General features: G+C 51.3%; 1 protein-coding gene across 16 annotated transcripts in view; it reads left to right on the top strand.

The window, feature by feature from the left end:
• The window catches only part of Jakmip3 (Janus kinase and microtubule interacting protein 3), a 131,293-nt gene that overhangs the window by 92,710 nt on the left and 17,832 nt on the right, over nucleotides 1-20,751 (top strand). For 6 of the 16 annotated variants that reach the window (XM_057777752.1, XM_057777762.1, XM_057777760.1 and 3 more), the window contains 14 exons: nucleotides 139-267; nucleotides 1,528-1,656; nucleotides 2,332-2,415; nucleotides 3,532-3,594; nucleotides 6,236-6,334; nucleotides 7,543-7,641; nucleotides 7,722-7,781; nucleotides 11,347-11,412; nucleotides 12,159-12,227; nucleotides 12,313-12,390; nucleotides 14,550-14,753; nucleotides 15,664-15,729; nucleotides 17,664-17,705; nucleotides 18,220-19,191. In XM_057777752.1, the coding sequence (XP_057633735.1) occupies nucleotides 139-267; nucleotides 1,528-1,656; nucleotides 2,332-2,415; nucleotides 3,532-3,594; nucleotides 6,236-6,334; nucleotides 7,543-7,641; nucleotides 7,722-7,781; nucleotides 11,347-11,412; nucleotides 12,159-12,227; nucleotides 12,313-12,390; nucleotides 14,550-14,753; nucleotides 15,664-15,729; nucleotides 17,664-17,705; nucleotides 18,220-18,354 (1,323 nt within the window). In that variant the 3' untranslated portion in view covers nucleotides 18,355-19,191. Of the gene's footprint in view, nucleotides 1-138; nucleotides 268-1,527; nucleotides 1,657-2,331; nucleotides 2,416-3,531; nucleotides 3,595-6,235; nucleotides 6,335-7,542; nucleotides 7,642-7,721; nucleotides 7,782-11,346; nucleotides 11,413-12,158; nucleotides 12,228-12,312; nucleotides 12,391-14,549; nucleotides 14,754-15,663; nucleotides 15,730-17,632; nucleotides 17,706-18,219; nucleotides 19,192-20,751 lie in introns of those variants that run through there. The other 10 variants (XM_057777765.1, XM_057777763.1, XM_057777756.1 and 7 more) reach the window with 6 other exon arrangements.

Below are 20,751 nucleotides of genomic sequence, written 5' to 3'. Positions count from 1 at the left end.
CCAGGGCAACAGGAAGAAGAGACAGAAGGAGGCCTAGGGCTGCCAGCCATGCCTGGCCTGCGTTTGCACTAATGCATTGTTGGGTTTGCACTAAAGCATTGTTGGGTATGCACTAATGCATTGCATTTGGGTCAGAAGCCGGTTGTTGTGGAGACCTTCTTTGGCTATGATGAAGAAGCTTCCTTGGAATCCGATGGCTCTTCCATTTCTTATCAAACTGACAGAACAGACCAGACCCCATGCACCCCCGAAGATGACCTGGAAGAGGTAACTTGGGTCTCCTACAGAGTTCTTTGACTAGCCAGCCCTTGAGGGTCAGTGAGGCACTTAGTCAGGTGGGCAAGGGATAGGGTGGAGCTCTCGCGTGAAGGCTGCTCCCTTTGGATCTGGCCTGCCCCTGGCGGTCCTCCTGTTAGCACAGCGAGGAGCATCATTTGCACTGCTTGGGTGTGTGGCTGCTGAGGGCTACTCCTTGCCTCCAGTGTCTGGTCATGCTTCTGCCCTCCATGCAGCCTGAGCCCCTTATAGGGTTCTCCACTCTCTTAAAAGGCTTCTCAGGAAGGTCTGAACCTCCAAGCAAGAGGCCAGCACCAATCAGGGCACACCGGAGCCTCAGTGCACTGAGCAGAGCCATTTCGTGTATAAAAACAAACAGCTAGCTGTCCTGTCTGGCTAGGCTCTCCGGCCAGAATGATGGCCACCTCAAGTCCAGCAACCATCTCAGCTCCCAGACCTGAAAATCAGGATTTATCCTTATAGGGACTGCTCTAGCGTGGCCAGCCTCTGTGGACAGGAAGTGTGGTTCACAGTCTTGACCAAGTCCAGTGGCCTTCCCTGATAGATGCTGGAATGTGGTGGCCTAAAGGATTTGGACTTGCTTAGAAATCTAAGCGATCATAACACATTCACTCCCATCAGCCTTAGGTGAGGGACAGGGTGGGAGGACGGACTCGGCCACTCCTAGATACAGCCTGCTCAAGGTGACAGCCGACCCCCTTGCATCTGCTCTCTAGCTGTGGCATCAGGTGACATTGTAGCTAGCCGTACATACCCAGGGGTGAGCCAGAGGTCAGCGGTCTTGGCACAGGCCTGGGGGGGGGGCTGTACCTTTCCCAAGCTCAGTGTACTTCTCATGACACATTTCTGTCAGCAGAGTTGGGGGGTGGGGCTCATCTGTCATAAAGAGACCTTGGGGTCAGGGAAAATAGGAGTTCTAACTGAGCCTCTGGTCACTGGCTACCAACCAATGAGGCTTATCCTGGCTTCATCACGGACAGTTCATCCTCCACCCCAGGAACGAAGGGGCACCTGCCAGGAAAAGCCCCCTCTGTGCAGTCTTGGGTCCCAAGTAGTACCCCTCCCCAGAGGCTGCAGAGTCACTCTGGCATGCTTCTTAGACTAGTCATTGTACCTCCCTGGGAAAAGAAGAGCCCAGCTGTTTGGGGGTGCTGCCATGTGGCACCCAGGTTAACGTCATACCTCTCTTTGCACATGTGGTGCCTGTGCTGTGCCCACATGCTTCTCTAGGGTATGGCCAAGGAAGAGACGGAGCTGAGGTTCCGGCAGCTGACCATGGAGTACCAGGCATTGCAGCGAGCTTATGCCTTGCTGCAGGAACAAGTCGGCGGGACATTGGATGCAGAGCGAGAAGTTAAGGTCTAAATGACTTCTACTCTGCGATGTTCGGGCTCCCACTCAGCTCCTCCCTGCTTGTCCCCTACCGGGACGCTCCACTTGCTCAAACTTTTGAGCTAAGCCTCTTCAATCCCGCAGTCACTGGTTCCTGGGTGTTAGCACTAAAGACATTAAAGGCCAGGGCTGTGGAATCTGAGACTGGGTCAGTTCGAACTAGAGATGGAACTGGCATGGATGGTGGCAGTTCTGCTTCTCTGGACACGTCCCATCACTCAGCAGCATCCAGGCAACCCTGACTACCAAGGCTGGGCTGGGGGAGGAACTATCTGCCGGCTACTGGAGGCAGTGAGGGCACCAAGTCTCAGGGAGGGATGCAGGAAAAGGTATCCTCCTCACTGCTTTCCAGGGACAGCTGCCTTAGAACTGTGGTTGGGGCCGTGAGTAGGGAGACAGGCTGTGGGATGGTGGGGCCCTCCTGAGCAGAAAGCTGTGAGGTCTTGGTCCTGGTTGGCCACACTCTCCCTATTGGCCCGGCAGGGCAAGAGGCAATTCTGCAACTTAGGGTTTTGGCAACACTGCGCAACTCTTTATCAATTTACCGGACTGAGGCAGAGTGCTCTGCAGCCTGCCTCTCTGAGTACGTCTCTGTCTGGGCTGTTAGAGAAAATTTGATGTATTCTTCCTCCTTTCTTACAGACCCGTGAGCAGCTGCAAGCAGAAATCCAGAGAGCACAGACCCGGGTGGAGGACCTGGAAAAGGCACTGGCTGAGCAGGGGCAGGTGAGTTCCTTGGGTTGCTTGTGGGGTTAGTATCCTCTATCTGTACAGGGGATTCCTGGGAGAGGAATGGCCCTCAGTGGTTTCCAAGTTTCCTGTTCAAGAAGGATGGAGAGGGTGAACACATACCAGTACAGGAATTATTCACTGCACGCTGCAAAGCTGAGCAGGGATAGTATGTGGAAGTTTCTAGTATCCAGAAGGAATGCCTAGCAAACTGTTACGTGAAGCAAGAATCTGCCTACCCATGGAACAAGGCATCTCCTTGGCTTCGCCACCATTACTCTGAGCCAGGGCAGAACTTCAGGTCCTATGTACCCTCACCACAGACATCAGAGTCAAAAGTCCCCAACTGCCCCTGGTTTAGCCCCTGACCTGAGTTTCTGGGGACCCATCATCCCCCTGGAATCAAATGGCTCAAGGTGTTATCACACCTTCTCATACCAGAACACCACTGCCAGAATCTTCAATCCCATGGAGGGATCTGTCCCCATGCTCACAGAACCCACTCACCTCCACTTCTCTGGCCACCATGCATTTAAACCTGCATCAATGGTGTTCATACATGTGCAGCTTTCTCAGGCCAAGATGTGGTCCTGGCCCAGTCATCACAGCTGAGTTGTATCCCAGACGGCTGCTATTCTGTTGTTCATGTTAAAAGAAAAGTGACCAGGGAAAAGGGATGAGAACACTATGTCCCAAGCCCCCACCCCTAACCCAGAAGCCATCTCCAATTGATAACCATTTGTAAAGAAAAATTAGTTTTCTCCAATAGAGTTTCAGTGGGCATAGAAACCACCCATAAGGACAGGTTGAATGTCCAGCAGTTGATGGTCAACACAAAGCAAAGCCAATGGTATTGTTGGAGGGTTTTGGTCTTATAATGCTTTTTTTTATATAAGGTATTTTTTTCTTTAATTTTTTTTTTTACCTTACAGGTCTTTTGTTTGTATATTGTGGTTTCTGGTTTTGTGTTTTTATAGGACTTATGTGTGTGAAAATGTGTGTCTGTATGTGTGTGTGTCTGTCTGTCTGTCTACATATCTATATGTGTTTCCTGTAGCCCTGCAGTGTTCTCCTGCAGGGTATTCACGCCTGCATTTCAATTTCATTTTCAAGGATATGAAGTGGATTGAGGAGAAGCAAGCACTGTACCGAAGGAACCAAGAGCTTGTAGAAAAGGTATGCCCTGCCTCCCAGCTGTGCGTGCATGTGGAGTATGTGGTAGATTTTGTGGGCTGGTGGTAGACATGGGCACGAGTTCCAGGCCTTTCTGTGGTTCACCCTGTAGCAGCCCAAGGTAGCCCACTTCCTGGAAGAGGAAGCCAGAGCTGCTTCTCCCAGGTTCAACAGAGCTGTATCTGCAGCTATTGTGGTAACTCTCTGTGCTGATGGGTAAGGATGGCTGGAGAAATTGCTGGAAACACCCTGGTCAGAAGCCATGTGGGTTAGGAAACTTCTAGCAATGATCACCATGAGACTGATTGTCCTCAGAGTACAGCCCGCTTGAGAGTCCCCAGGTGAAGCTGAATTTTTGTTCCTGACTGTGCCCCGCAAGTAGGGCAGTACCTAATAGTATCTTCAGCTATGGGTTCTCTTGGTCTCTGATAACAAGAAATTAAAAAAAAAAAAAAAAGTTCGTTTCCCTGACTGTGACTTTATTGGCTGTAATGTTTTATCTGATTAAAACAGGGGAGAAGAGCCATGCTACTCTTTGTAGAGTCTTAGGGGCTACCAACACACCTTCCCAAGGTGGGCCTAGATAGGAGAGCTGTGACTTCCATTTGTGGTACACACTAACACTCATGCACACCCACACTTTTTTTAATTGATTTTATTGAGCTCTACATTTTTCTCTGCTCCCCTCCCTGCCTCTCCCTTCCCCTTCAATCCTCCCTCAAGGTCCCCATGATCCCAATTTATTCAGGAGATCTCGTCTTTTTCTACTTCCCATGTAGATTAGATCTATGTATGTCTCTCTTAGGGTCCTTATTGTTGTCTATGTTCTCTGGGATTGTGATTTGTGAGCTGGTTTTCTTTGCTTTATGTTTAAAAACCACTTATGAGTGAGTACATGTGATAATTGTCTTTCTGTGTCTGGTTTACCTCACTCAAAATGATGTTTTCTAGCTCCATCCATTTTCCCGCAAAATTCAAGGTGTTGTTATTTTTTCTGCTGTGTAGTACTCCATTGTGTACCACATTTTCTTTATCCATTCATCAGTCGAAGGGCATTTAGGTTGTTTCCAGGTTCTGGCTATGACAAACAAGGCTGCTATGAACATAGTTGAGCACATGTCCTTGTGGTATGATTGAGCATCCTTCGAATATATACACAAAAGTGGTATTATTGAATCTTGAGGAAGGTTGTTTTCTAATTTTCTGAGAAATTGCTACAGTGACACCCCAAGGGGCTGTACCAGCTTGCATTCCCACCAGCAATGCAGGAGTGTTCCCTTTTCCCCACAACCTCTCCAGCATAAGCTGTCATCAGTGTTTTTATCTTGGCCATTCTTACAGGTATAAGATGGGAATCTCAGAGTTCTTTTGATTTGCATTTCTCTGATGACTAAGGATGTTAAACATTTCCTTAAGTATCTTTCAGCCATTTTAGATACCTCTGTTTAGAGTTCTCTGTTTAGGTCTGTACTCCATTTTTTTATTGGATTATTTGTTCTTTTGGTGACAAATTTCTTGAGTTCTTTGTATAATTTGGAGATCAGACCTCTGTCTGATGCACACCCACACTTAAACACCTGTGGGCACACCTGTATGCTCATGCCCATTTAAAAATGGGTGCTCTCCAGGGAGCTGAAGAAATGACAGTAAGGAAGGAGCTTGCCAAGCTGCTTGAGGACCTGGGTTCAGATCCTGGTACTCATGTAAAGCTGGGTGGAGCGGCATGTGTCTATATCCTCAGTCCAGGGAGGGGCTCTGGGGCTTGTCGGCCAGCTGAATCAGTGAATTCTAAATTTAAAGCTCTATCTCAAAAACACAGTGGAGAGTGGTTGAAGGAGATGCTCTGTGTCCTTGTCTGGCATCCGTATGTGCACATGTAGATGGCATATCACACACACGTATGAGCACACACGTGCACACACACACATACCTGTGCTCTCCTCTGGATTTGATGAGTGCAGTGTCCCAACGGAGCCCTGCAGGTACTTCCAAGCTCCCAAATGTTCAGGACGAGAACTAGTGCTGTGGAAGGATCCATCTTGCTGCTCGAGCATCCTGAATATTAGACCAGGCTTAGGCATCTCTGAGTTCAGTGCTGGGAGAGATGGCTATAGCTGCCTCCTCCTCAGCGGGCATCCTGTGTTTATGGAGCTGCTGAAGATGTGAACCATGGGTGGCATGTGTTAGCCTTTGGTTTTGGTTTGTGATACCAGTGATCAAACCCAGAGCCTTGTGCACGCTAGGCATGTTCCCTGCCGCTTAAGACTGAGCTACATACCAGCCCCTGTGTGTTCATGCTCAGGAAGGTAGAATCTACGTCAACGTCAAGTTCATTCATTACTGGTGCTATCTAAACACTCCTAAGTTTCCTGCAGAAATCTAGAATGTGGCTAGGCAACCACACACCCATTCATTCCTCCCCTGTGCCGTGGACCAGCCTGAGCTCCAGGAACCGCACAGAGGACCCCTTGTCCTCAATAGCTTCCTTCCTTCTCTATCTCTGTGGAGCAGTTCTCTGGGCAGCGTCGTCATACGGGGCAAGTGCCCTGTTCTCACAGAACCAAACAGCTGTCCAGAAATCCGGTCTACGTGTTCTCTGAAGGAATCAGACACCTTCTCACCTCATCCACTTCCTATTCTTCAGATAAAACAAATGGAGACAGAGGAGGCCCGGCTGAAACACGAGGTCCAGGATGCAAAGGACCAGAATGAACTGCTGGAATTCAGGATCCTGGAGCTTGAGGTAGGGAAGGCTATGGGGGTGGGGGGAGAGACACACAAGCTGGCAGGCCACAGGGACATGAGCTGGGATCCTCTTCTCAAACCTCTCAGCTCCTGGGATGAACAAAAACCCAAAGGCCACCTGGGAAAGAGAAGAGGCCAGGTGGGGGTCAGCTGTATCCCTCCGAGGAAGGATGGGGCCGAGGTATAGAGTAAGGTCACTTGGGGTAGAGGTGAGGGGTGGCAAGCAAGAACCTAGCACTGTAAAGGGAAAGGAACGCAAACAAAAGGCCCAGGGCTTTATAGGTCCAGACCCATGACCTCAGCAAAGCACAGGGGCTGCAGCTACGCTGAGGTGACCAGTGGCAGGGACAGTCCCCAGGCCCTGGTGCAGCCCAGCAGACATTCATTCTAGTCTGTAGAAGCCTCTTGGTGGAGGAAAGGTACCATACAGGGGTCAGGTGCCCCTCAACTTTGCCCTACTGTCTCTGGCCTGTGCCCTCCTTTATAACCTATGGAGGAGGAGAGGCAGAGATCCTTGGGAGGTCAGACTGGGTTAGGCGGGGGGTCATGTCACTATGCCACCTTTCACTGTGAGGACAGATGAGCAATGTTGCTCACTAAGGTGAGAGGAAGTTATCACACAGATGTGTCCTTAATGGGCATTCCCACACAGCCCTGCATCCTCCATCTCAGTCCAGTGGGGGAAAGCCTGGTGGACTCTGCACAAAGTCCACCCACCCATCCACTTTCTGGGTCCCTGGAGGGCTGTGAAGCTGACTGGCTGTCCCTCATGAGTCCTCGGCTCCTGTGTCAGCCTCTGCACAAGGGCAATGAACCCCATCAGTGGTCTCCTCCAGTGCCCATTTTGCCAATCCTGTGGATGAGTCTACCTGACATCTGTCTTCTAAGCCTCTTCACGACCCCTGGGACTCGGGGATGAATGAGCAAGTGAAGAACCCTGGGATGGGTACCAGGAGGCCACATGGCCAAGGCTCCATAGAGCCAACATCCTACCACCTGGGGCAGCAAGCACAGAGGGACAATCTCCTGGCAAGTCCGTGGAGGTTTCTGCCCAAGGACTCCCCCAGAGCTGAGTTCGGGAAAACCACCTTGACTCCCCAGTGGGTGGTCTCAGTCAGTGTGCACCAGCTCAGCACCAGGGAGGGAGGAGACAGGGTGAGAACAGCCCCACTACTGCCATGCCCAGCCTTCTGCTTTTTGTCTCAGGAGAGGGAGAGGAAGTCACCTGCCATCAACTTCCACCATACGCCTTTCGTGGATGGGAAGAGCCCCCTGCAGGTGTACTGTGAGGCCGAAGGTGTAACGGTAAGTCTCCCCTCTTTCACCTTGCCTGGCCTCCCAAGCTGCCACTCACAAACCGCCCTGTCCCTCTGTCTGCCTCCTAGGACATCCTGGTCACGGAGCTGATGAAGAAGCTGGACATCCTGGGGGATAACGCCGTAAGTGTATGTCGCTCTCCTGACTTGTGCATGCCTCTTCATGCTGACCACCCCAGCCCACCCTCAGGCCCAGGGGCCCGGGAAGCCCACCCCAGTCCCATCCTAGGCTACCCTGAACAGAAACCTTTCCTGAGGTGAACAGCCTCCTTAGAATGGCCAACTGCATTTGGGGAAAATCTGATCTTGGCTCATTGTGGCTATATCCTTGGGGCTCAGTCATGTGTACTTAGTTTCTGGACTCTCTTTGGATCATAGCTGTTCTGTGACCATAGAGTATTGGTCGAGGGAAGCCTTGCTCATAGGCAACCCAGGATTGTTAGGAGTCTCAATTTTTTGATCTGGAGGTAGAAGCAGAGTCCAGGTAATCTCCAAATCGCATTGGGAGAACAGTTCCAATTTCTGCAGGACACTCCTTAAAAGACTCCTAATCTTCAAGTGAACAAAGTCAGTGCAGCCCCCTTCAGGCTACTTTTCCTAGCCTTCCTTCAACCCGTCATTCTGCCCTGTCCACACTCTATACATACATACAGATATCTTCCCCTCTTTCATCCACCGTCTCTCCAGCCACCCTTTGCCTGCCGTCTACCCTCCAGTTCCTTGCCTATCAGTGGTATTCTCTTCTTTAAATTGTTGCTGCCTTTTAATCCAAGGCTGTCAGCAGTGGTTAGGCTGCAAGGGCCGCAGCCTTCTGTTCCCTCAGGCACCGACTCTTTCAAAGGTATGAAGGGAACTTAACTAAATATCTGTCCCTCTAAAGAATTCAAGATTCAAAGTTTGAGGTGGAATTTTGTTCCACAGAGAGGTTGAATAACAAGTAGCTCACTTCCTCTCCTTGCGTCTCTCCAAAAGTCCTGGTGCTTCTCCTCACCCCTCCTTAAAAACCCTTCTCTGCGGATGTTGGTGGTGCATGCCTTTAATCCCAGCGCTCAGGAGGCAGAGGCAGGTGGATCTCGAGACTAGCCTGATTTACATAGTGAGTTCCAGCACAGGCTCCAAAAAGCTACAAAACAAAACAAAACAAAAAACCAACCAACCAACCAAACAAACAAAAAACTCTCCTCCTGGCTCCTCCCTACTACTTCCTGTCAGCTAGTTGCTGCTGCAACCTCCTGACCGCAGGTGAATTTTATTTAATTAAACACATCTTTGCATCATTAAACAAATGTTCCAGAGCATAAGCAAAACAATACACCTTAAAATAATATTCTATAACACATCAATCTATCCTTTCATCTATCTTGTGTCTACCATACACCACCCACCCACCTTTTGTCCATCCCCATCCATCCTTCTATCCTGTTTACCATTTGTCCATCCATCCATCCGTCCATCCATTCATCCATCCATCCATCCATCCATCCATCCATCCATCCATCCATCCACCCATCCACCCAGCCAACTTAATTCTATTTATCCATCCTCCTTCCCTCCCTCCCTTCCTCCCTCCCTCCCTCCCTCCCTCTCTTCCTCCTTCCACCTTCTCCCCTCTTCCCTCCATTAGCCCATCCTGCATCCACTCACCTATCTATCCTCCATGCATTAACACATACTTGCTTATCTCTGCCCCTGCCCCTCCCCCGTCAGCATTGGCATTGACAGGGGCCTTTCTCTTTCTCTTCTCATTTCCTGGGAAGCAGTGAGGAGCAGAGCAGGGAGAAGCACCTTCAGGGAGTTCCTTATCTATCCCTTAACCACTCTTGGTGGTTCCTTTATAGCAAAGATGGTAAGGTACCATTCACTAACAGGGGTAGCTGTGGTGCATTGCGCCCTGGGATCTATACTTAGGTGTAAGTTCTGTTGTGGATGCTAACTTCTGCTGCATAGCTAGAGAAACTGAAGCCTCAGAAGTTTACTAAGCTGATTTAATGACTATGGTGATAACCCCAGCTGGTTCTGTGTCAGGGTCCTTCCTTAACCCAGTAGCTTCTCACTTAAAAGTGCTAGTAGCTTGATTGCCCTAGGATCATCATACAGCCTCTGAGGTCACTCTCACAGACCACATAGGCAGAGAAGGATGACAATCAGAGAGAATATGGCCAGGTCTTACATGTAGGAGACCATGGCAGTTCCTGCCAATGGGCCAAGTTCTGACTGTACTTATCACAATGCAGCAATGTACTGTGAGATGCCCGAGTTGGTGAGTTCTGTCTGGAAGCATTTGGCGGCCCTGCTGGTGAGGAACCAAGTGACTGTCACTTTCATAGTTAGAATACGCGAATGTCATGGCTGCTATCACCAGACATTTCCTGCCTGCTGCTGGTTCCCCAGGGGCCAGGATACTGGGGCAGAGTAGAGAAATCAGTGGGGCCAGATCGGACGCCCATCCTTCATTGCAGGTGGTGCAGCTCAAGCTGCTGTGGTTACCTTGCTGTCATCTGGAAAAGAGAGGGCTGTAGACTGATCAAACAAAGCGGGGCACTAGGGCACAACCTCCAGGGGTCAGAGGTCAGACTGCCTACCACAAAATGACCCCAAGAGCACTACAATCCACTTTGATTCATTCAAGTAGATCCCTTCCATTACCTTGAAGCTGCTTTGTTCAACCTCCCAGTGTTCATCATCCTAGCCAGCAGACAGAGTTATGACCACGCAGCTCTGCCCTTTGTGGGTGAGGGGCTTCTAGAACAGGAGGAATGAAGGAGAGTAGGAGGGAGGAATGAGGAACGGTAGGATGAGGGGTCATGGGAGGGCTACGAGCAGGGATAAAGAGCACTGTGGTCCAGCACTGGGAGATGAGGCCCCCACTGTGCCCATCCCAGGCAGTGCAGCCCCCTGCCTCCCTGCCTGTTAGAGCGCTCACTCGTGAGGGACCCCATTCTGACTTGGAGGTTGAGGGAAGAAGGAACTACCTGACATTAGGAAGCTCATCTTCTAGGAGGGAAGGGCTAGCTCCCGGTGTGACTTGGTCGAGTCCTAGGGCTAGAGGCAAGCTCCCCTGTGCCAGCCTGAGCTGGCTGTGCTAGAGGCAAGCTCCCCTGTGCCAGCCTGAGCTGGCTGTGCTAGAGGCAAGCTCCCCTGTGCCAGCCTGAGCTGGCTGTGCCTCCTGCTCCTCTTGGTGCAGCTCAAGATCCAATGCAGATGGCAGCCTTACGCTGAGTGTGTGGCTGGCCACATCCAGACAAGGGACACATTTGTCCGCAAAGTCAGACAAACCCTGCTCAGAAAGACCACCTGGAGGTCCTTTGGGGGAAATCACGAATGCAGAAAAAAGGCAAAAGCAAATGAACACCCGCAGAAACTGGGGTCATTCACAGCCATGGTTACTTGATCTTCACCGTGGCTGCATGTGGGTAATGCTGGCTTGAAGTCAAGACTGGGATAGGGAAGCTAGAGGACACTTGTCTCTAAAACATGGCTTAGGGCTGCCTGCTGGTTAAGCTGCCCCAGATGGTTCTTTTAGACTTTTTGTGGTCTGACAGTGAGAGGTGATGTGGATAGTACCCCAGAGATGCAGAAGGGTGATGAGTAAAAATATCTGTTAGCTATAGCCCCAGCCCCATGTCCATTCACCACCCCCACTCACCCCACACCTCCCTCTGACACTGACTCTGTGTTCTGCTTTTGCACCCAGAATCTGACCAATGAGGAACAAGTGGTTGTCATTCAAGCCAGGACAGTCCTGACCCTGGCAGAAAAGGTAACAGGGACTCTGTGGATGTCTCAGAGAGGGAGGGGCTCCTATAGATACTCTCCATGGGAGAGGTGCCTTCAGGGCAGGGGCCTGGTCCTCTTGGTCTTGTCTGCCTGGGGAAACTGACCCACACAGGACAGACAGCAACACCAAGAACCTCTGCAAGCGGAGATTCAGCCAAACACTGAGCAAATAGCTCTGTCTCCACCCCTCCCACAGACACTGCCCCAATGCTGGCTTCACCTCTGCCTCCTCCAGGAGGTAAATTGGAAGCTGGGTTGAGTCTGTAAACTGGCAATGTATCTTGGTTCCCTGATCTTATTCTGGATCTTATTCAGCGTCCTCATCCTGGTCCTGCCCCCAGTCTAGACTTGCTTAGCAGGTCACCCTCACTCTCAGCCCTTTCTCAGACCTCCAGCCATGCAGGAAAGGGGGATCCTGGTAAACAAGGATTTAGGGAAACAGGCCACCCAACCCCTCCTGGCAGAGTTCTAAAATGTACTTGCTCCTGCTGTTCCCCAAACCAATTGTTCCTCCTCTCCCAGGGAAGGCAGGAGTGGCAGACATATGAACATCAGGTGGCATGGGTAGGGCCACAATATCAGCCCAACCCTAACTCCCCTTCCTTAGTCAGCCCCCCCCCTTGACCTTCCAGGCTGTCTCCGTGGAGTTGGGTGGGAGGCAGTTGGCACTGATGGTCATGTGGGGGATGCTAGGAGTCACTGTCACCTGTTCATTGTGCTTGTGCCCAGTGGCTCCAGAGGATCGAAGAGACAGAGTCAGCGCTACAGCGGAAAATGGTAGATCTGGAGAGTGAGAAGGTCAGTGGAATCTTCCAGAGTGCCCCTGAAACCAATTACACCAGGTCTGTATACCTAGGTCAAGGCCTGGCCCTCTGTGTTCCAGGAGCTGTTCAGCAAGCAGAAAGGCTACCTGGATGAGGAGTTGGACTACAGGAAGCAGGCACTGGACCAAGCCCACAAGGTGAGGGAGCAAACTGGTAGACATCTGCCAGCTTATCCACCCCTGTGAACATCTCAGAGGCCTGTGTGGCCAGGCTCAAAACTTTAGGCAGGCACCAAGACTCAGTGTGGGGTCACTCTCGGCTTTTCTCCGTCTGGGTTCTGAGGACATGTTACTGCCCATTCAGCAAATGCTTCAGAGGGCAAGCATGCAAGGACGCACATGGACACATGAGTGTAGGGACATGTGTAGGGACATTGGGAACTAATATAGATACAATAAATTAGTTGGTAGACAATTAATGAACGCACAGTTCATTTAGGAATTAACTGAAGACAACTGAGTGTTCATAGGGAAACATCATTCTACTGGAGACCCTCCTTTTGTTCATTCAAACTTGGAGAAATGGACATTTGGCCTGTTCTGTGTATCTGGTCATCCTTTGGGGAGTCGAGAATATCCTAAAGAGAATATCCCTATTTAATTATTACTTATTTATTATGTGTACAGTGTTCTGCCCACATGTACACCTGCATGCCAGAAGAGGGCACTAGATCTCATTATAGAAGGTTGTGAGCTACCATGGTTGCTGGGAATTGAACTCAGTACCTCTGGAAGAGCAGCCAGTGCTCTTAACCTCTGAAACATCTCTCCAGCCCCAAGTAAGAATATTCCTACTTAAGGATAACAATGAAAGATGTGCTCTGTGGTTGCCTCTATTAGTCTGTATCCTGTTGCTATAATGAAAAGACTGACACCAGGTAATGTATAAAGAAGACAGGTTTATTTAGTTCACGATCTGGAGGCTGCGAGTCCAAAATTGGGGAGTCACATCTGCTGGGCTCTGGAGAGGACTCTGCCTATATTCTGTCATGGCATCATGGTGGGGATATATGGGAATGAGAGAGAGATCACAGCAGGGCAGCCAAACAGAGGGATTTGGAGGCCAAGATTACCCCTTTTATAGCAATCCACGTCTGAACCCCCGAGAGCCACACTGATGCCTTCTAAGGACAGAACCCTGTTGACTCAGTGGTCTCCATAGGCTCTTAAAGGTTCCACCACCTTAGTGCCGTTATGCTAGGAGCCAAGCTTCCAGCACACAAACCCCCTGAGCTGCACTCCAGCCAGCCCTTGGTAGCATCAGCTTGAGAACCCAAGGAGATCCAACAGGACATTTGTCAACCTTTCTATTCCAAGAAGGACACTGAACCCAATCAAGTGTTGAATCATAGCTGATATAACAGGGACACTTAATGCCCAGCTGCAGAGACTCCCTAGGGGAACCAAAGGCCACCTATCCTATCAAGAGTTTAGTTATCCTTGTATAGGGTTGTTATCCTGTGGGCAGTGCCTTGTCCCATTGAGTATCCTTCAAGGCACAGAGAGGTGACAGCAGTAACTCAGGAAGAACACTTGGTGGTCTGATGTGTGGCTGAGGGCAGGTGTGGGTGCTGGAGTGCACAGAATGATCCTATGGTGATCCGAAGTGAGCAGCAGTCTGTAGGCCTTTGGGGTCATTCCCACATCCTCTGCTTCTCGAGGCTGTATGTCAGATGGTAGTGACATTTACTCTGGGGCCAATGCTAGTTCAAGACACAGTAAGCGGACTATCGGCTAACCGAAGGCAGGGAACATCCCTCTGGTGACCTAGGCTCATCTCCTGCTGTATCCTGTCTATAAACAAAGTCCAGATCAAAGTTCTCACTAGCAGGAGCGTACGAAACCTCTGCAGTGTTTGCTCTAAGCCACATGTACCACGCTTGTTTTCGAAGGCTGGGTCTCAGGATCTGGGTCTCACCCTCCTTGATAGTGTTGTTGCCTGACATGCCTGAGGCTCCGGGTTCCCTCCCCAGCACCAAATAAAGAGTGGGAGAGTGTGGTTCTGGTTTCCCTAAAGTTCCCTTTTCTCTGAGCAGTCGCTGAGGCAGAAACACAAGCACACTGTGGTACCAGGACATCTGCAGGGAGTCACAGCTGGTGTTTGGCCCCCACCTCTTCTAGGATGCCTGCTAGTTAGGAAGGAAGGTGTCTGTGACCCTCCAGGCCCTTCCCCCAGAGACCACTGGACACACTTCCTCCCCAGTAAGAACTCAGCTGAGAGGCAAGGCTGTCTACCGTGGAGCGAGTGGGCCCACTCCTGAAGAAGGGGAGGGCTGATGCCTGTCTCCTGTCCCCAGCACATCCTGGAGCTGGAAGCCATGTTGTATGATGCCCTGCAGCAGGAAGCCGGGGCCAAAGTGGCTGAGCTGCTGTCAGAAGAGGAGCGTGAGAAGCTCAAGGTGGCAGTGGAACAATGGAAGCGCCAGGTCATGAGCGAGCTACGTGAGCGCGATGCCCAGATCCTGAGGGAGCGCATGGAGTTGCTGCAGATTGCACAGCAGGTGCGGATGGCAGCAGGGTGGGGATAGAGGGTCAACTGCGCTTCCCAAGACCCAGCTTCCCGGGGGGCCACACGTTTAACAGATGTGTCCTCCAGTGACCACACGCTTTCTCACTGAGTCCGTGTCCCTCCCTATCTAGCTCCTAGTCTAGCAGTTGTGTTGCTAACCAAAGCCTTTGGGTGGTAGCTCTCCATGGACTCCTGGGTCTCCTACATGACACTGTCCCCTAATGGTAAGAGTGTCGTCTGTGGACAGCAGCTAACCAACCATTACCCTAGCCCTGTTATAACTGTCACAGCTTCTGCCTCTGGGGTTGGCCCAAAAGCAGTGTCTATGATTACAACTCAAGTCAGACCATCCTAAACACAAAAAAGCTCAGACTGCAGATTAAGATAAGCTCCTACAAGATGGATGCTACCTTCCCGTGATGGTCAGGAGGCCATAGGACAGGGCTTATCAATCACTAGGATGTGCCCATGCCCTACTGTGGGCCTACTATGGGCCCTCTGGGGCTCCAGGGTAGTCAGGGTTAGGCAGGTCACCCCATCCTTCTTGCTCCAGCTGTCATTTGGAAGCACTCAGCTACTTCCAAGTCCCCAGGCCTCAGCTGCAGAAGGACAGTTCTAGCTGGTAGCTCTATGGACTGGTTGCCTGTTGCTCTGTATAATGGCCCTGGGAGGGACATAAGCTAACTCCTTGCTCTTCCACTTAAACAGTACAGTCTCTGACCTGACTAAGTCAGAGGACATTGGTCCCATCAAAGGAGAAGTGATGAGCTGGGACTGGAGCAACGCAGTAGCTACTTTGTGGGCTATTGTCTACCAAATAAGTGAAGGGAACTCTTGACCCTCTTATATGTAGTACTCCAATCCTCTGTTTATTGAATATCTTCCTTCTTTTAACATTGCAGAGAATAAAAGAATTAGAAGAAAGAATAGAAACCCAGAAGAGACAAATAAAGGAGCTGGAAGAAAAGGTAAAGCAAATGAGTGGGGGAGGGTGCAACTGGAGGGTGTGGGGCGGGGGCTTGCCTGGTATCTATAGATAATAGAAGACAAGCTCGGGTCTCGCAGCTGAGACCTGGCCTGCAAGCTAGCCCATGCAGAGCAGAGGGGAGATGAGCAGCAGGGAGACCACTGGGCAGGAACTGTGAGTACACTGGACCAGAGCCAAGAGCCTTTGTACTGCCTCAGTTTCCCCTCTGGATCCATATGTTGGACCAGTGACCTAGGTCAAACTGGTGCTCTGGGTGGTTCAGAAGGGTTAACCCTCCAGGTTCATCACGCTTGTCTGAGAATCACATTCCTGAAAGATAGGCCATGGTCCCCAAGAGCTGCTCTCGGGGCTCAGAGACCTTTTGCCTCTGATGCCCAGGGAGTGTCTTCAAGACCAGAAATACTGGGGTGCCTGCTTAGGTGCTTTCTCTGAACCCTGACTCTATAGCCTGGGGTACAGGGCCTCTGTGCACTGTCATCCACAGACTCAGTGCTCCCCAAGTTGAAGGGCATGTGTCCAAAAATCCCTACTACCCACGAGATGCTGTGCTTTCTTTTCTGTATCCTGCGTGGTCTGGGCTGGGGCTAGTTCCCAGGTTTCTGGAGTCAGATGGAGTCTTGAGTCTTATGATTGTTCCTACATATAGATAGATCTCATCAAAATGATAAGATGCAGGAAGCGGTCAGTCGGACAGCGTTTGGGCAGGATACTGTCTAGATAATCTCCTCACCGCCCTTAGCCATGGCTTGGAGGTGTTCCTCCGCAGAGCAGTCCCCAGCAGTTTTCCATTTCAGCCGGCCCAGCCAGCCTTAGAAGTGACAAAAATTGCCATCTTTGGAGCATTTTGTTGCCCCTGTTCAACAGACCTCACATAAATTTCTAGGTCTACCATGTAGATAGTATCCCAGAATCAAGAAGGCATACGCTTTGAAACAAGGTCCCTACAGGGACTGCCTACAAACTCTAGGCCACGTGGTCAAACGCCCTACATGCGCACTGGTTGCCCAGTGATGCCAAGAGGGGACACAGTCTAGTTCACCTGAGTTTCTAACACTATAATTCTGACCTGACAGTCTAAGGACATTGGTGCCACCAAAGATGGAGCCCTGGGGAAAGACTTCCACTCTCTAGAGAAAAGTGACAAACTGGGGACTGCTAGGTGACTCAAGGCTAGGCGGACACGTTAGCTACTCTATGGGCTACTTACCCATCAAATAAATGCAAACCTATCAGGTGGCAAAATCTTCCTCAGACTGTATGCTTGCTTCATTCTGTGTCTTAACCCAAGGGCACGTGTTTGAATTAACGCTAGAGCAATGTTAAGGTTGCTGTCTGAGCTTTCTAATTTCATCAAATGGATGAATGCAATGCTTGATTTTTTTCTCCAAGTTAGATTGGCCCCTACCCCCATCCCAACCAACACTTCAAATCCATCCAGGGTATCGGTATATTTTGTTGTTTATAAATGTACCACCGCCAAAACAATAGTACTTGTATGTACTGGGTACTGGAAGTGTCTTCCTGTTCCGGTGTCATCCTCGGCTCCGTGACTCTCAATAGCCTCCTGGCCCTGGGGAGCTTGGTGTGCTGTGTGGGAGTGTAGAGCCCACAACTTAGCTTGGTGTGCTGTGTAGGGGTGTAGAGCCCACAGCTTAGCCTTAAATGGTGCCTAGTCCCCCAGCGTTATTTGGGGTAGCATTGTCACCCTAAGCTTAGGGTTCTCACAAAGCCGCTTGCACACCTCCTGTCCTTGCCTGCTCCTCCTGGCTGGCCAGGGTCCCTCTCTGTCTATGCTCATGGCTTGTTTCTGTACAGACATGCTACAAACTCTTATTTTTCTTTCTCTCTCCTTGTGTTTCTCCATCCTCCCCTTTCCCTTTCAGTTTTTATTTTTGTTCTTGTTTTTCTCCCTAGCTTTCATTCTCTGGTCATAGCTGTTGTGGGCACTCTGAACTGGTGAGTACTTAAGAGGCTGGTATCTCCTGCTCCTTCTTCTGGGAGATGATAGCGGTTCCTGCTGCCCAGTCAGCTGGCTGCGTGCCCTCATAGAAGCAGAAAGGCCCCTCTTGGGTCTTCCAGAAGGCTCCTTGAAAAGCTACCCACCTTTTAGAAAGCCCTTCTCCAGGCACTGGGTCCACGAGAAAGTACCAGGCATTCTCAAGACCAGCACCTACTCAGGAGTCAGTATCCACTAGGCAGCAGGAGGCGGCTTTGTGACTTTTCTGTATCCTCTGTGGCTCAGGTTCCATGTCCCCAAGTGCCTGGGTCACCTATAATCACAGGAAGGGCACTTATGCGTAGAGCCCCTGCACCAAGGCCACACACCACGCTTGGTCACCACTTTCCGGTGGGACACGATGACACAGCTCATCTCAGGCCCCTGGATCTGCCGTTTAGGGGATACAGAGAGATCTTTTCCAGGGGACCAGCCCTTCACCCCTTAAGTCCCATGCTTGTGTCTGTCTTCTAGTCCTTGGCAAAGGTGGACCTTTGTCCTCCACCAGGACCAGAGAGCAGCCGGTGCCAGAGGAAGCAGGATAAACTGGATCTCAACACTGAAGACTCAAAAGGGTTTGAGCGCTGTGCCCTGCCCTGCGGAGGATGAGGGCAAAAACACTGTGAGCTGCAGTCACTGTCCCCCTGGAGTGACAGGACTAGAATTTGTCTGGCTAAGTAGTGCTTCTCTAGGGGAGGCCTAGCCTTGGCTACTGAGTCCTGGTGACCTTCAGCCCCAAGAGTAGGCCTCCTCCCAATCACAGCGATGTGTAACGTTCCCTGCCATGCAGGGGTCAGAACTGCTCCTGTGCTGGAGCCCACACTGGACACCCCCCTTGTTCCCATAGTGACCATCAATACTCTTGGAAGAAGATCTCACAACTGCCCAGACTTGCCCCTAATGGCAAGAGGAAGGCTATGGTCGCCGTGGTGACCTAGGAGGGTTCCCTGTGACATCCTGAGTGTCACACTGAAATCATTCACTGTGGTCCTGAACACTTGCTGATGGACAGATTCCTTGCCCAACCTTGTTCTGTTATGTTGGCATCTCTGTGAGGACAGCTGAGAGTTGTGACCCCCCCCCCACAAACCTCCTACCCTACCCCCAGGCACAAAGGCTAGAATCCTATCCCCTTCTGCTGGCTGGGAGCTTAGTGGAATGACCAGAGGAAGAGGCCAAGGGGCATATGAGGCCTGGCCTGGAAGAATGAGGATCAAAGCACAGCCCAGACATAGTGGAGGCGTGGCTCTCCTGGCCAGGAAGACCCTCAGCCCGTGGGCCTAGCCGAGAACTGCAGGTGGCAAGGGCAGGTGGTGATGCTGGCTGAGAATGGCTTCGTCCAGAGCCTGTGCACACAAGAAGCCGGGTCCGGGAGAGAAGGTGAAGATAAGATAAACCAAAAGTTCCATGAACTTCAGAAGGCAGCCACCGCACAACGGCCTGCAGGTAGGTGGCAACATCTGTGCACTGGGGACAGCCCTCCTTACTGCACTATCAGCAGCCCACTACTCTTGCTAGACTGAATGAGCCCTTTGCGGTGTGAATGAGGTCTTCCCTGCCAGAAGAGCCTGGAGTGGCAGCTTCCCTGGGGAGTGCACTCCAGCCCCATGCGGTGCAACTTCCTATCTTATCTGTGGACCCCTCTGTGCCTGTAACTGGACCACACCTAGTGGGGGCTTCCCTCCCCAGTGCAGTGGTGCCTGCACCTAGTGGGGACTTCTCTCCCCAGTGCAGTGGTGCCTGCACCTAGTGGGGACTTCTCTCCCCAGTGCAGTGGTACCTGCACCTAGTGGGGACTTCTCTCCCTCCTCAGTGCAGTGGTGCCAGCACCTAGTGGGGACTTCTCTCCCTAGTGCAGTGGCGTCCACACCTAGTGGGGATGTCCTACCCCAGTGCAGTGGGGTCTATACCTAGTGGGACTTCTCTCCCCAGTGGAGTGGCATGCCCAAGGCTCAAAGGAGATGGGCAGGGGGCGGGGAGCACCTTCTTCCCCATCCCTGTAGATAGGAAACTCTGCCTTGAGACACAAGGTGCCCCATCCTGCCCAGTCCCCATGGCAGATGGCAGAAGCAGCTACGGTGTGGGTTAAAACTTTCCATCCACTACACACATAACATGGATCGAGCCCAGGGCCCGGCATATTCGAGGAAAACTCTCCACCCCTGAGCTGTCGCCCTAACCTTCTTTTTAGTTTTTATTTTCAAACGGTGTCTCATTAAGTTGCCCAGAACTCATTCTGTACCCCAGGGGTTGAAATGGCGATCCTGCTGACTCAGCCTTCTGAATAGCTGCGATGACAACCCCAGCTACACTGTGTGTTGAACACACAACCATGACAGGATCACCCTGTTGGCCCCAGGCCCTGTGACAAGTCAAAAGGGCTTGGTCCCCTCTGAGCTGCATCAAGACCCCTATGGGGAGGAGGTGACTGAGGACAGGTTTCCCAGAGACACCCTGAGGCTCTTTGGGAACTGGGCAGATGCTGTCTGGGTGTGTGTATCTCTTGGGACATCGAGGCCTGCCACAGTGGATTTCAGCAACCTCTGAGGGATGAAGATTGCCCAATTTGGGGAAGGGCATGGAAATTCCAGGTCCTCACATCCAGGGCTACCTGTAACTTGCAATGAGGCATTTGGCTCCAGTGTGGCTCCTTCAGCCGAGACATCCCACCACCTAGAACTGTATAAGGGCTCCTGGTGAGGTCACCTGTCCTGCCACTGACAGAGCAGAGCCTAGAACTTATGAGGGAATATGGTGGAACCTATTGCTGAGCCTAGGGGCAGGGAATGCATGGAGGCAGGGTTTGAACCTGGGGACACATCACCTATGGAGACCCAGCTCATGCCCCAGGGTGGTAGAGGCTAGTCCTCTTTCCATCGTGTAGCCTATAGATGAATGCTTTCTCCTGTGCATGCACATTCCTCCTCATGAGCACCTGCCTCATCTGGCTCAGCACCCGTGTGTTTGTCTCTCCCACATGCCTTCCCACTCTGGGAGGCCCTGTAG

The sequence above is a fragment of the Chionomys nivalis genome, chromosome 8 (genome assembly GCF_950005125.1).
Source record: "Chionomys nivalis chromosome 8, mChiNiv1.1, whole genome shotgun sequence".
Classification (NCBI taxonomy): Eukaryota; Metazoa; Chordata; class Mammalia; order Rodentia; family Cricetidae; genus Chionomys; species Chionomys nivalis.
Note: the sequence above shows the minus strand (reverse complement) of the source record. Positions and strands in the feature narration are given on the sequence as shown.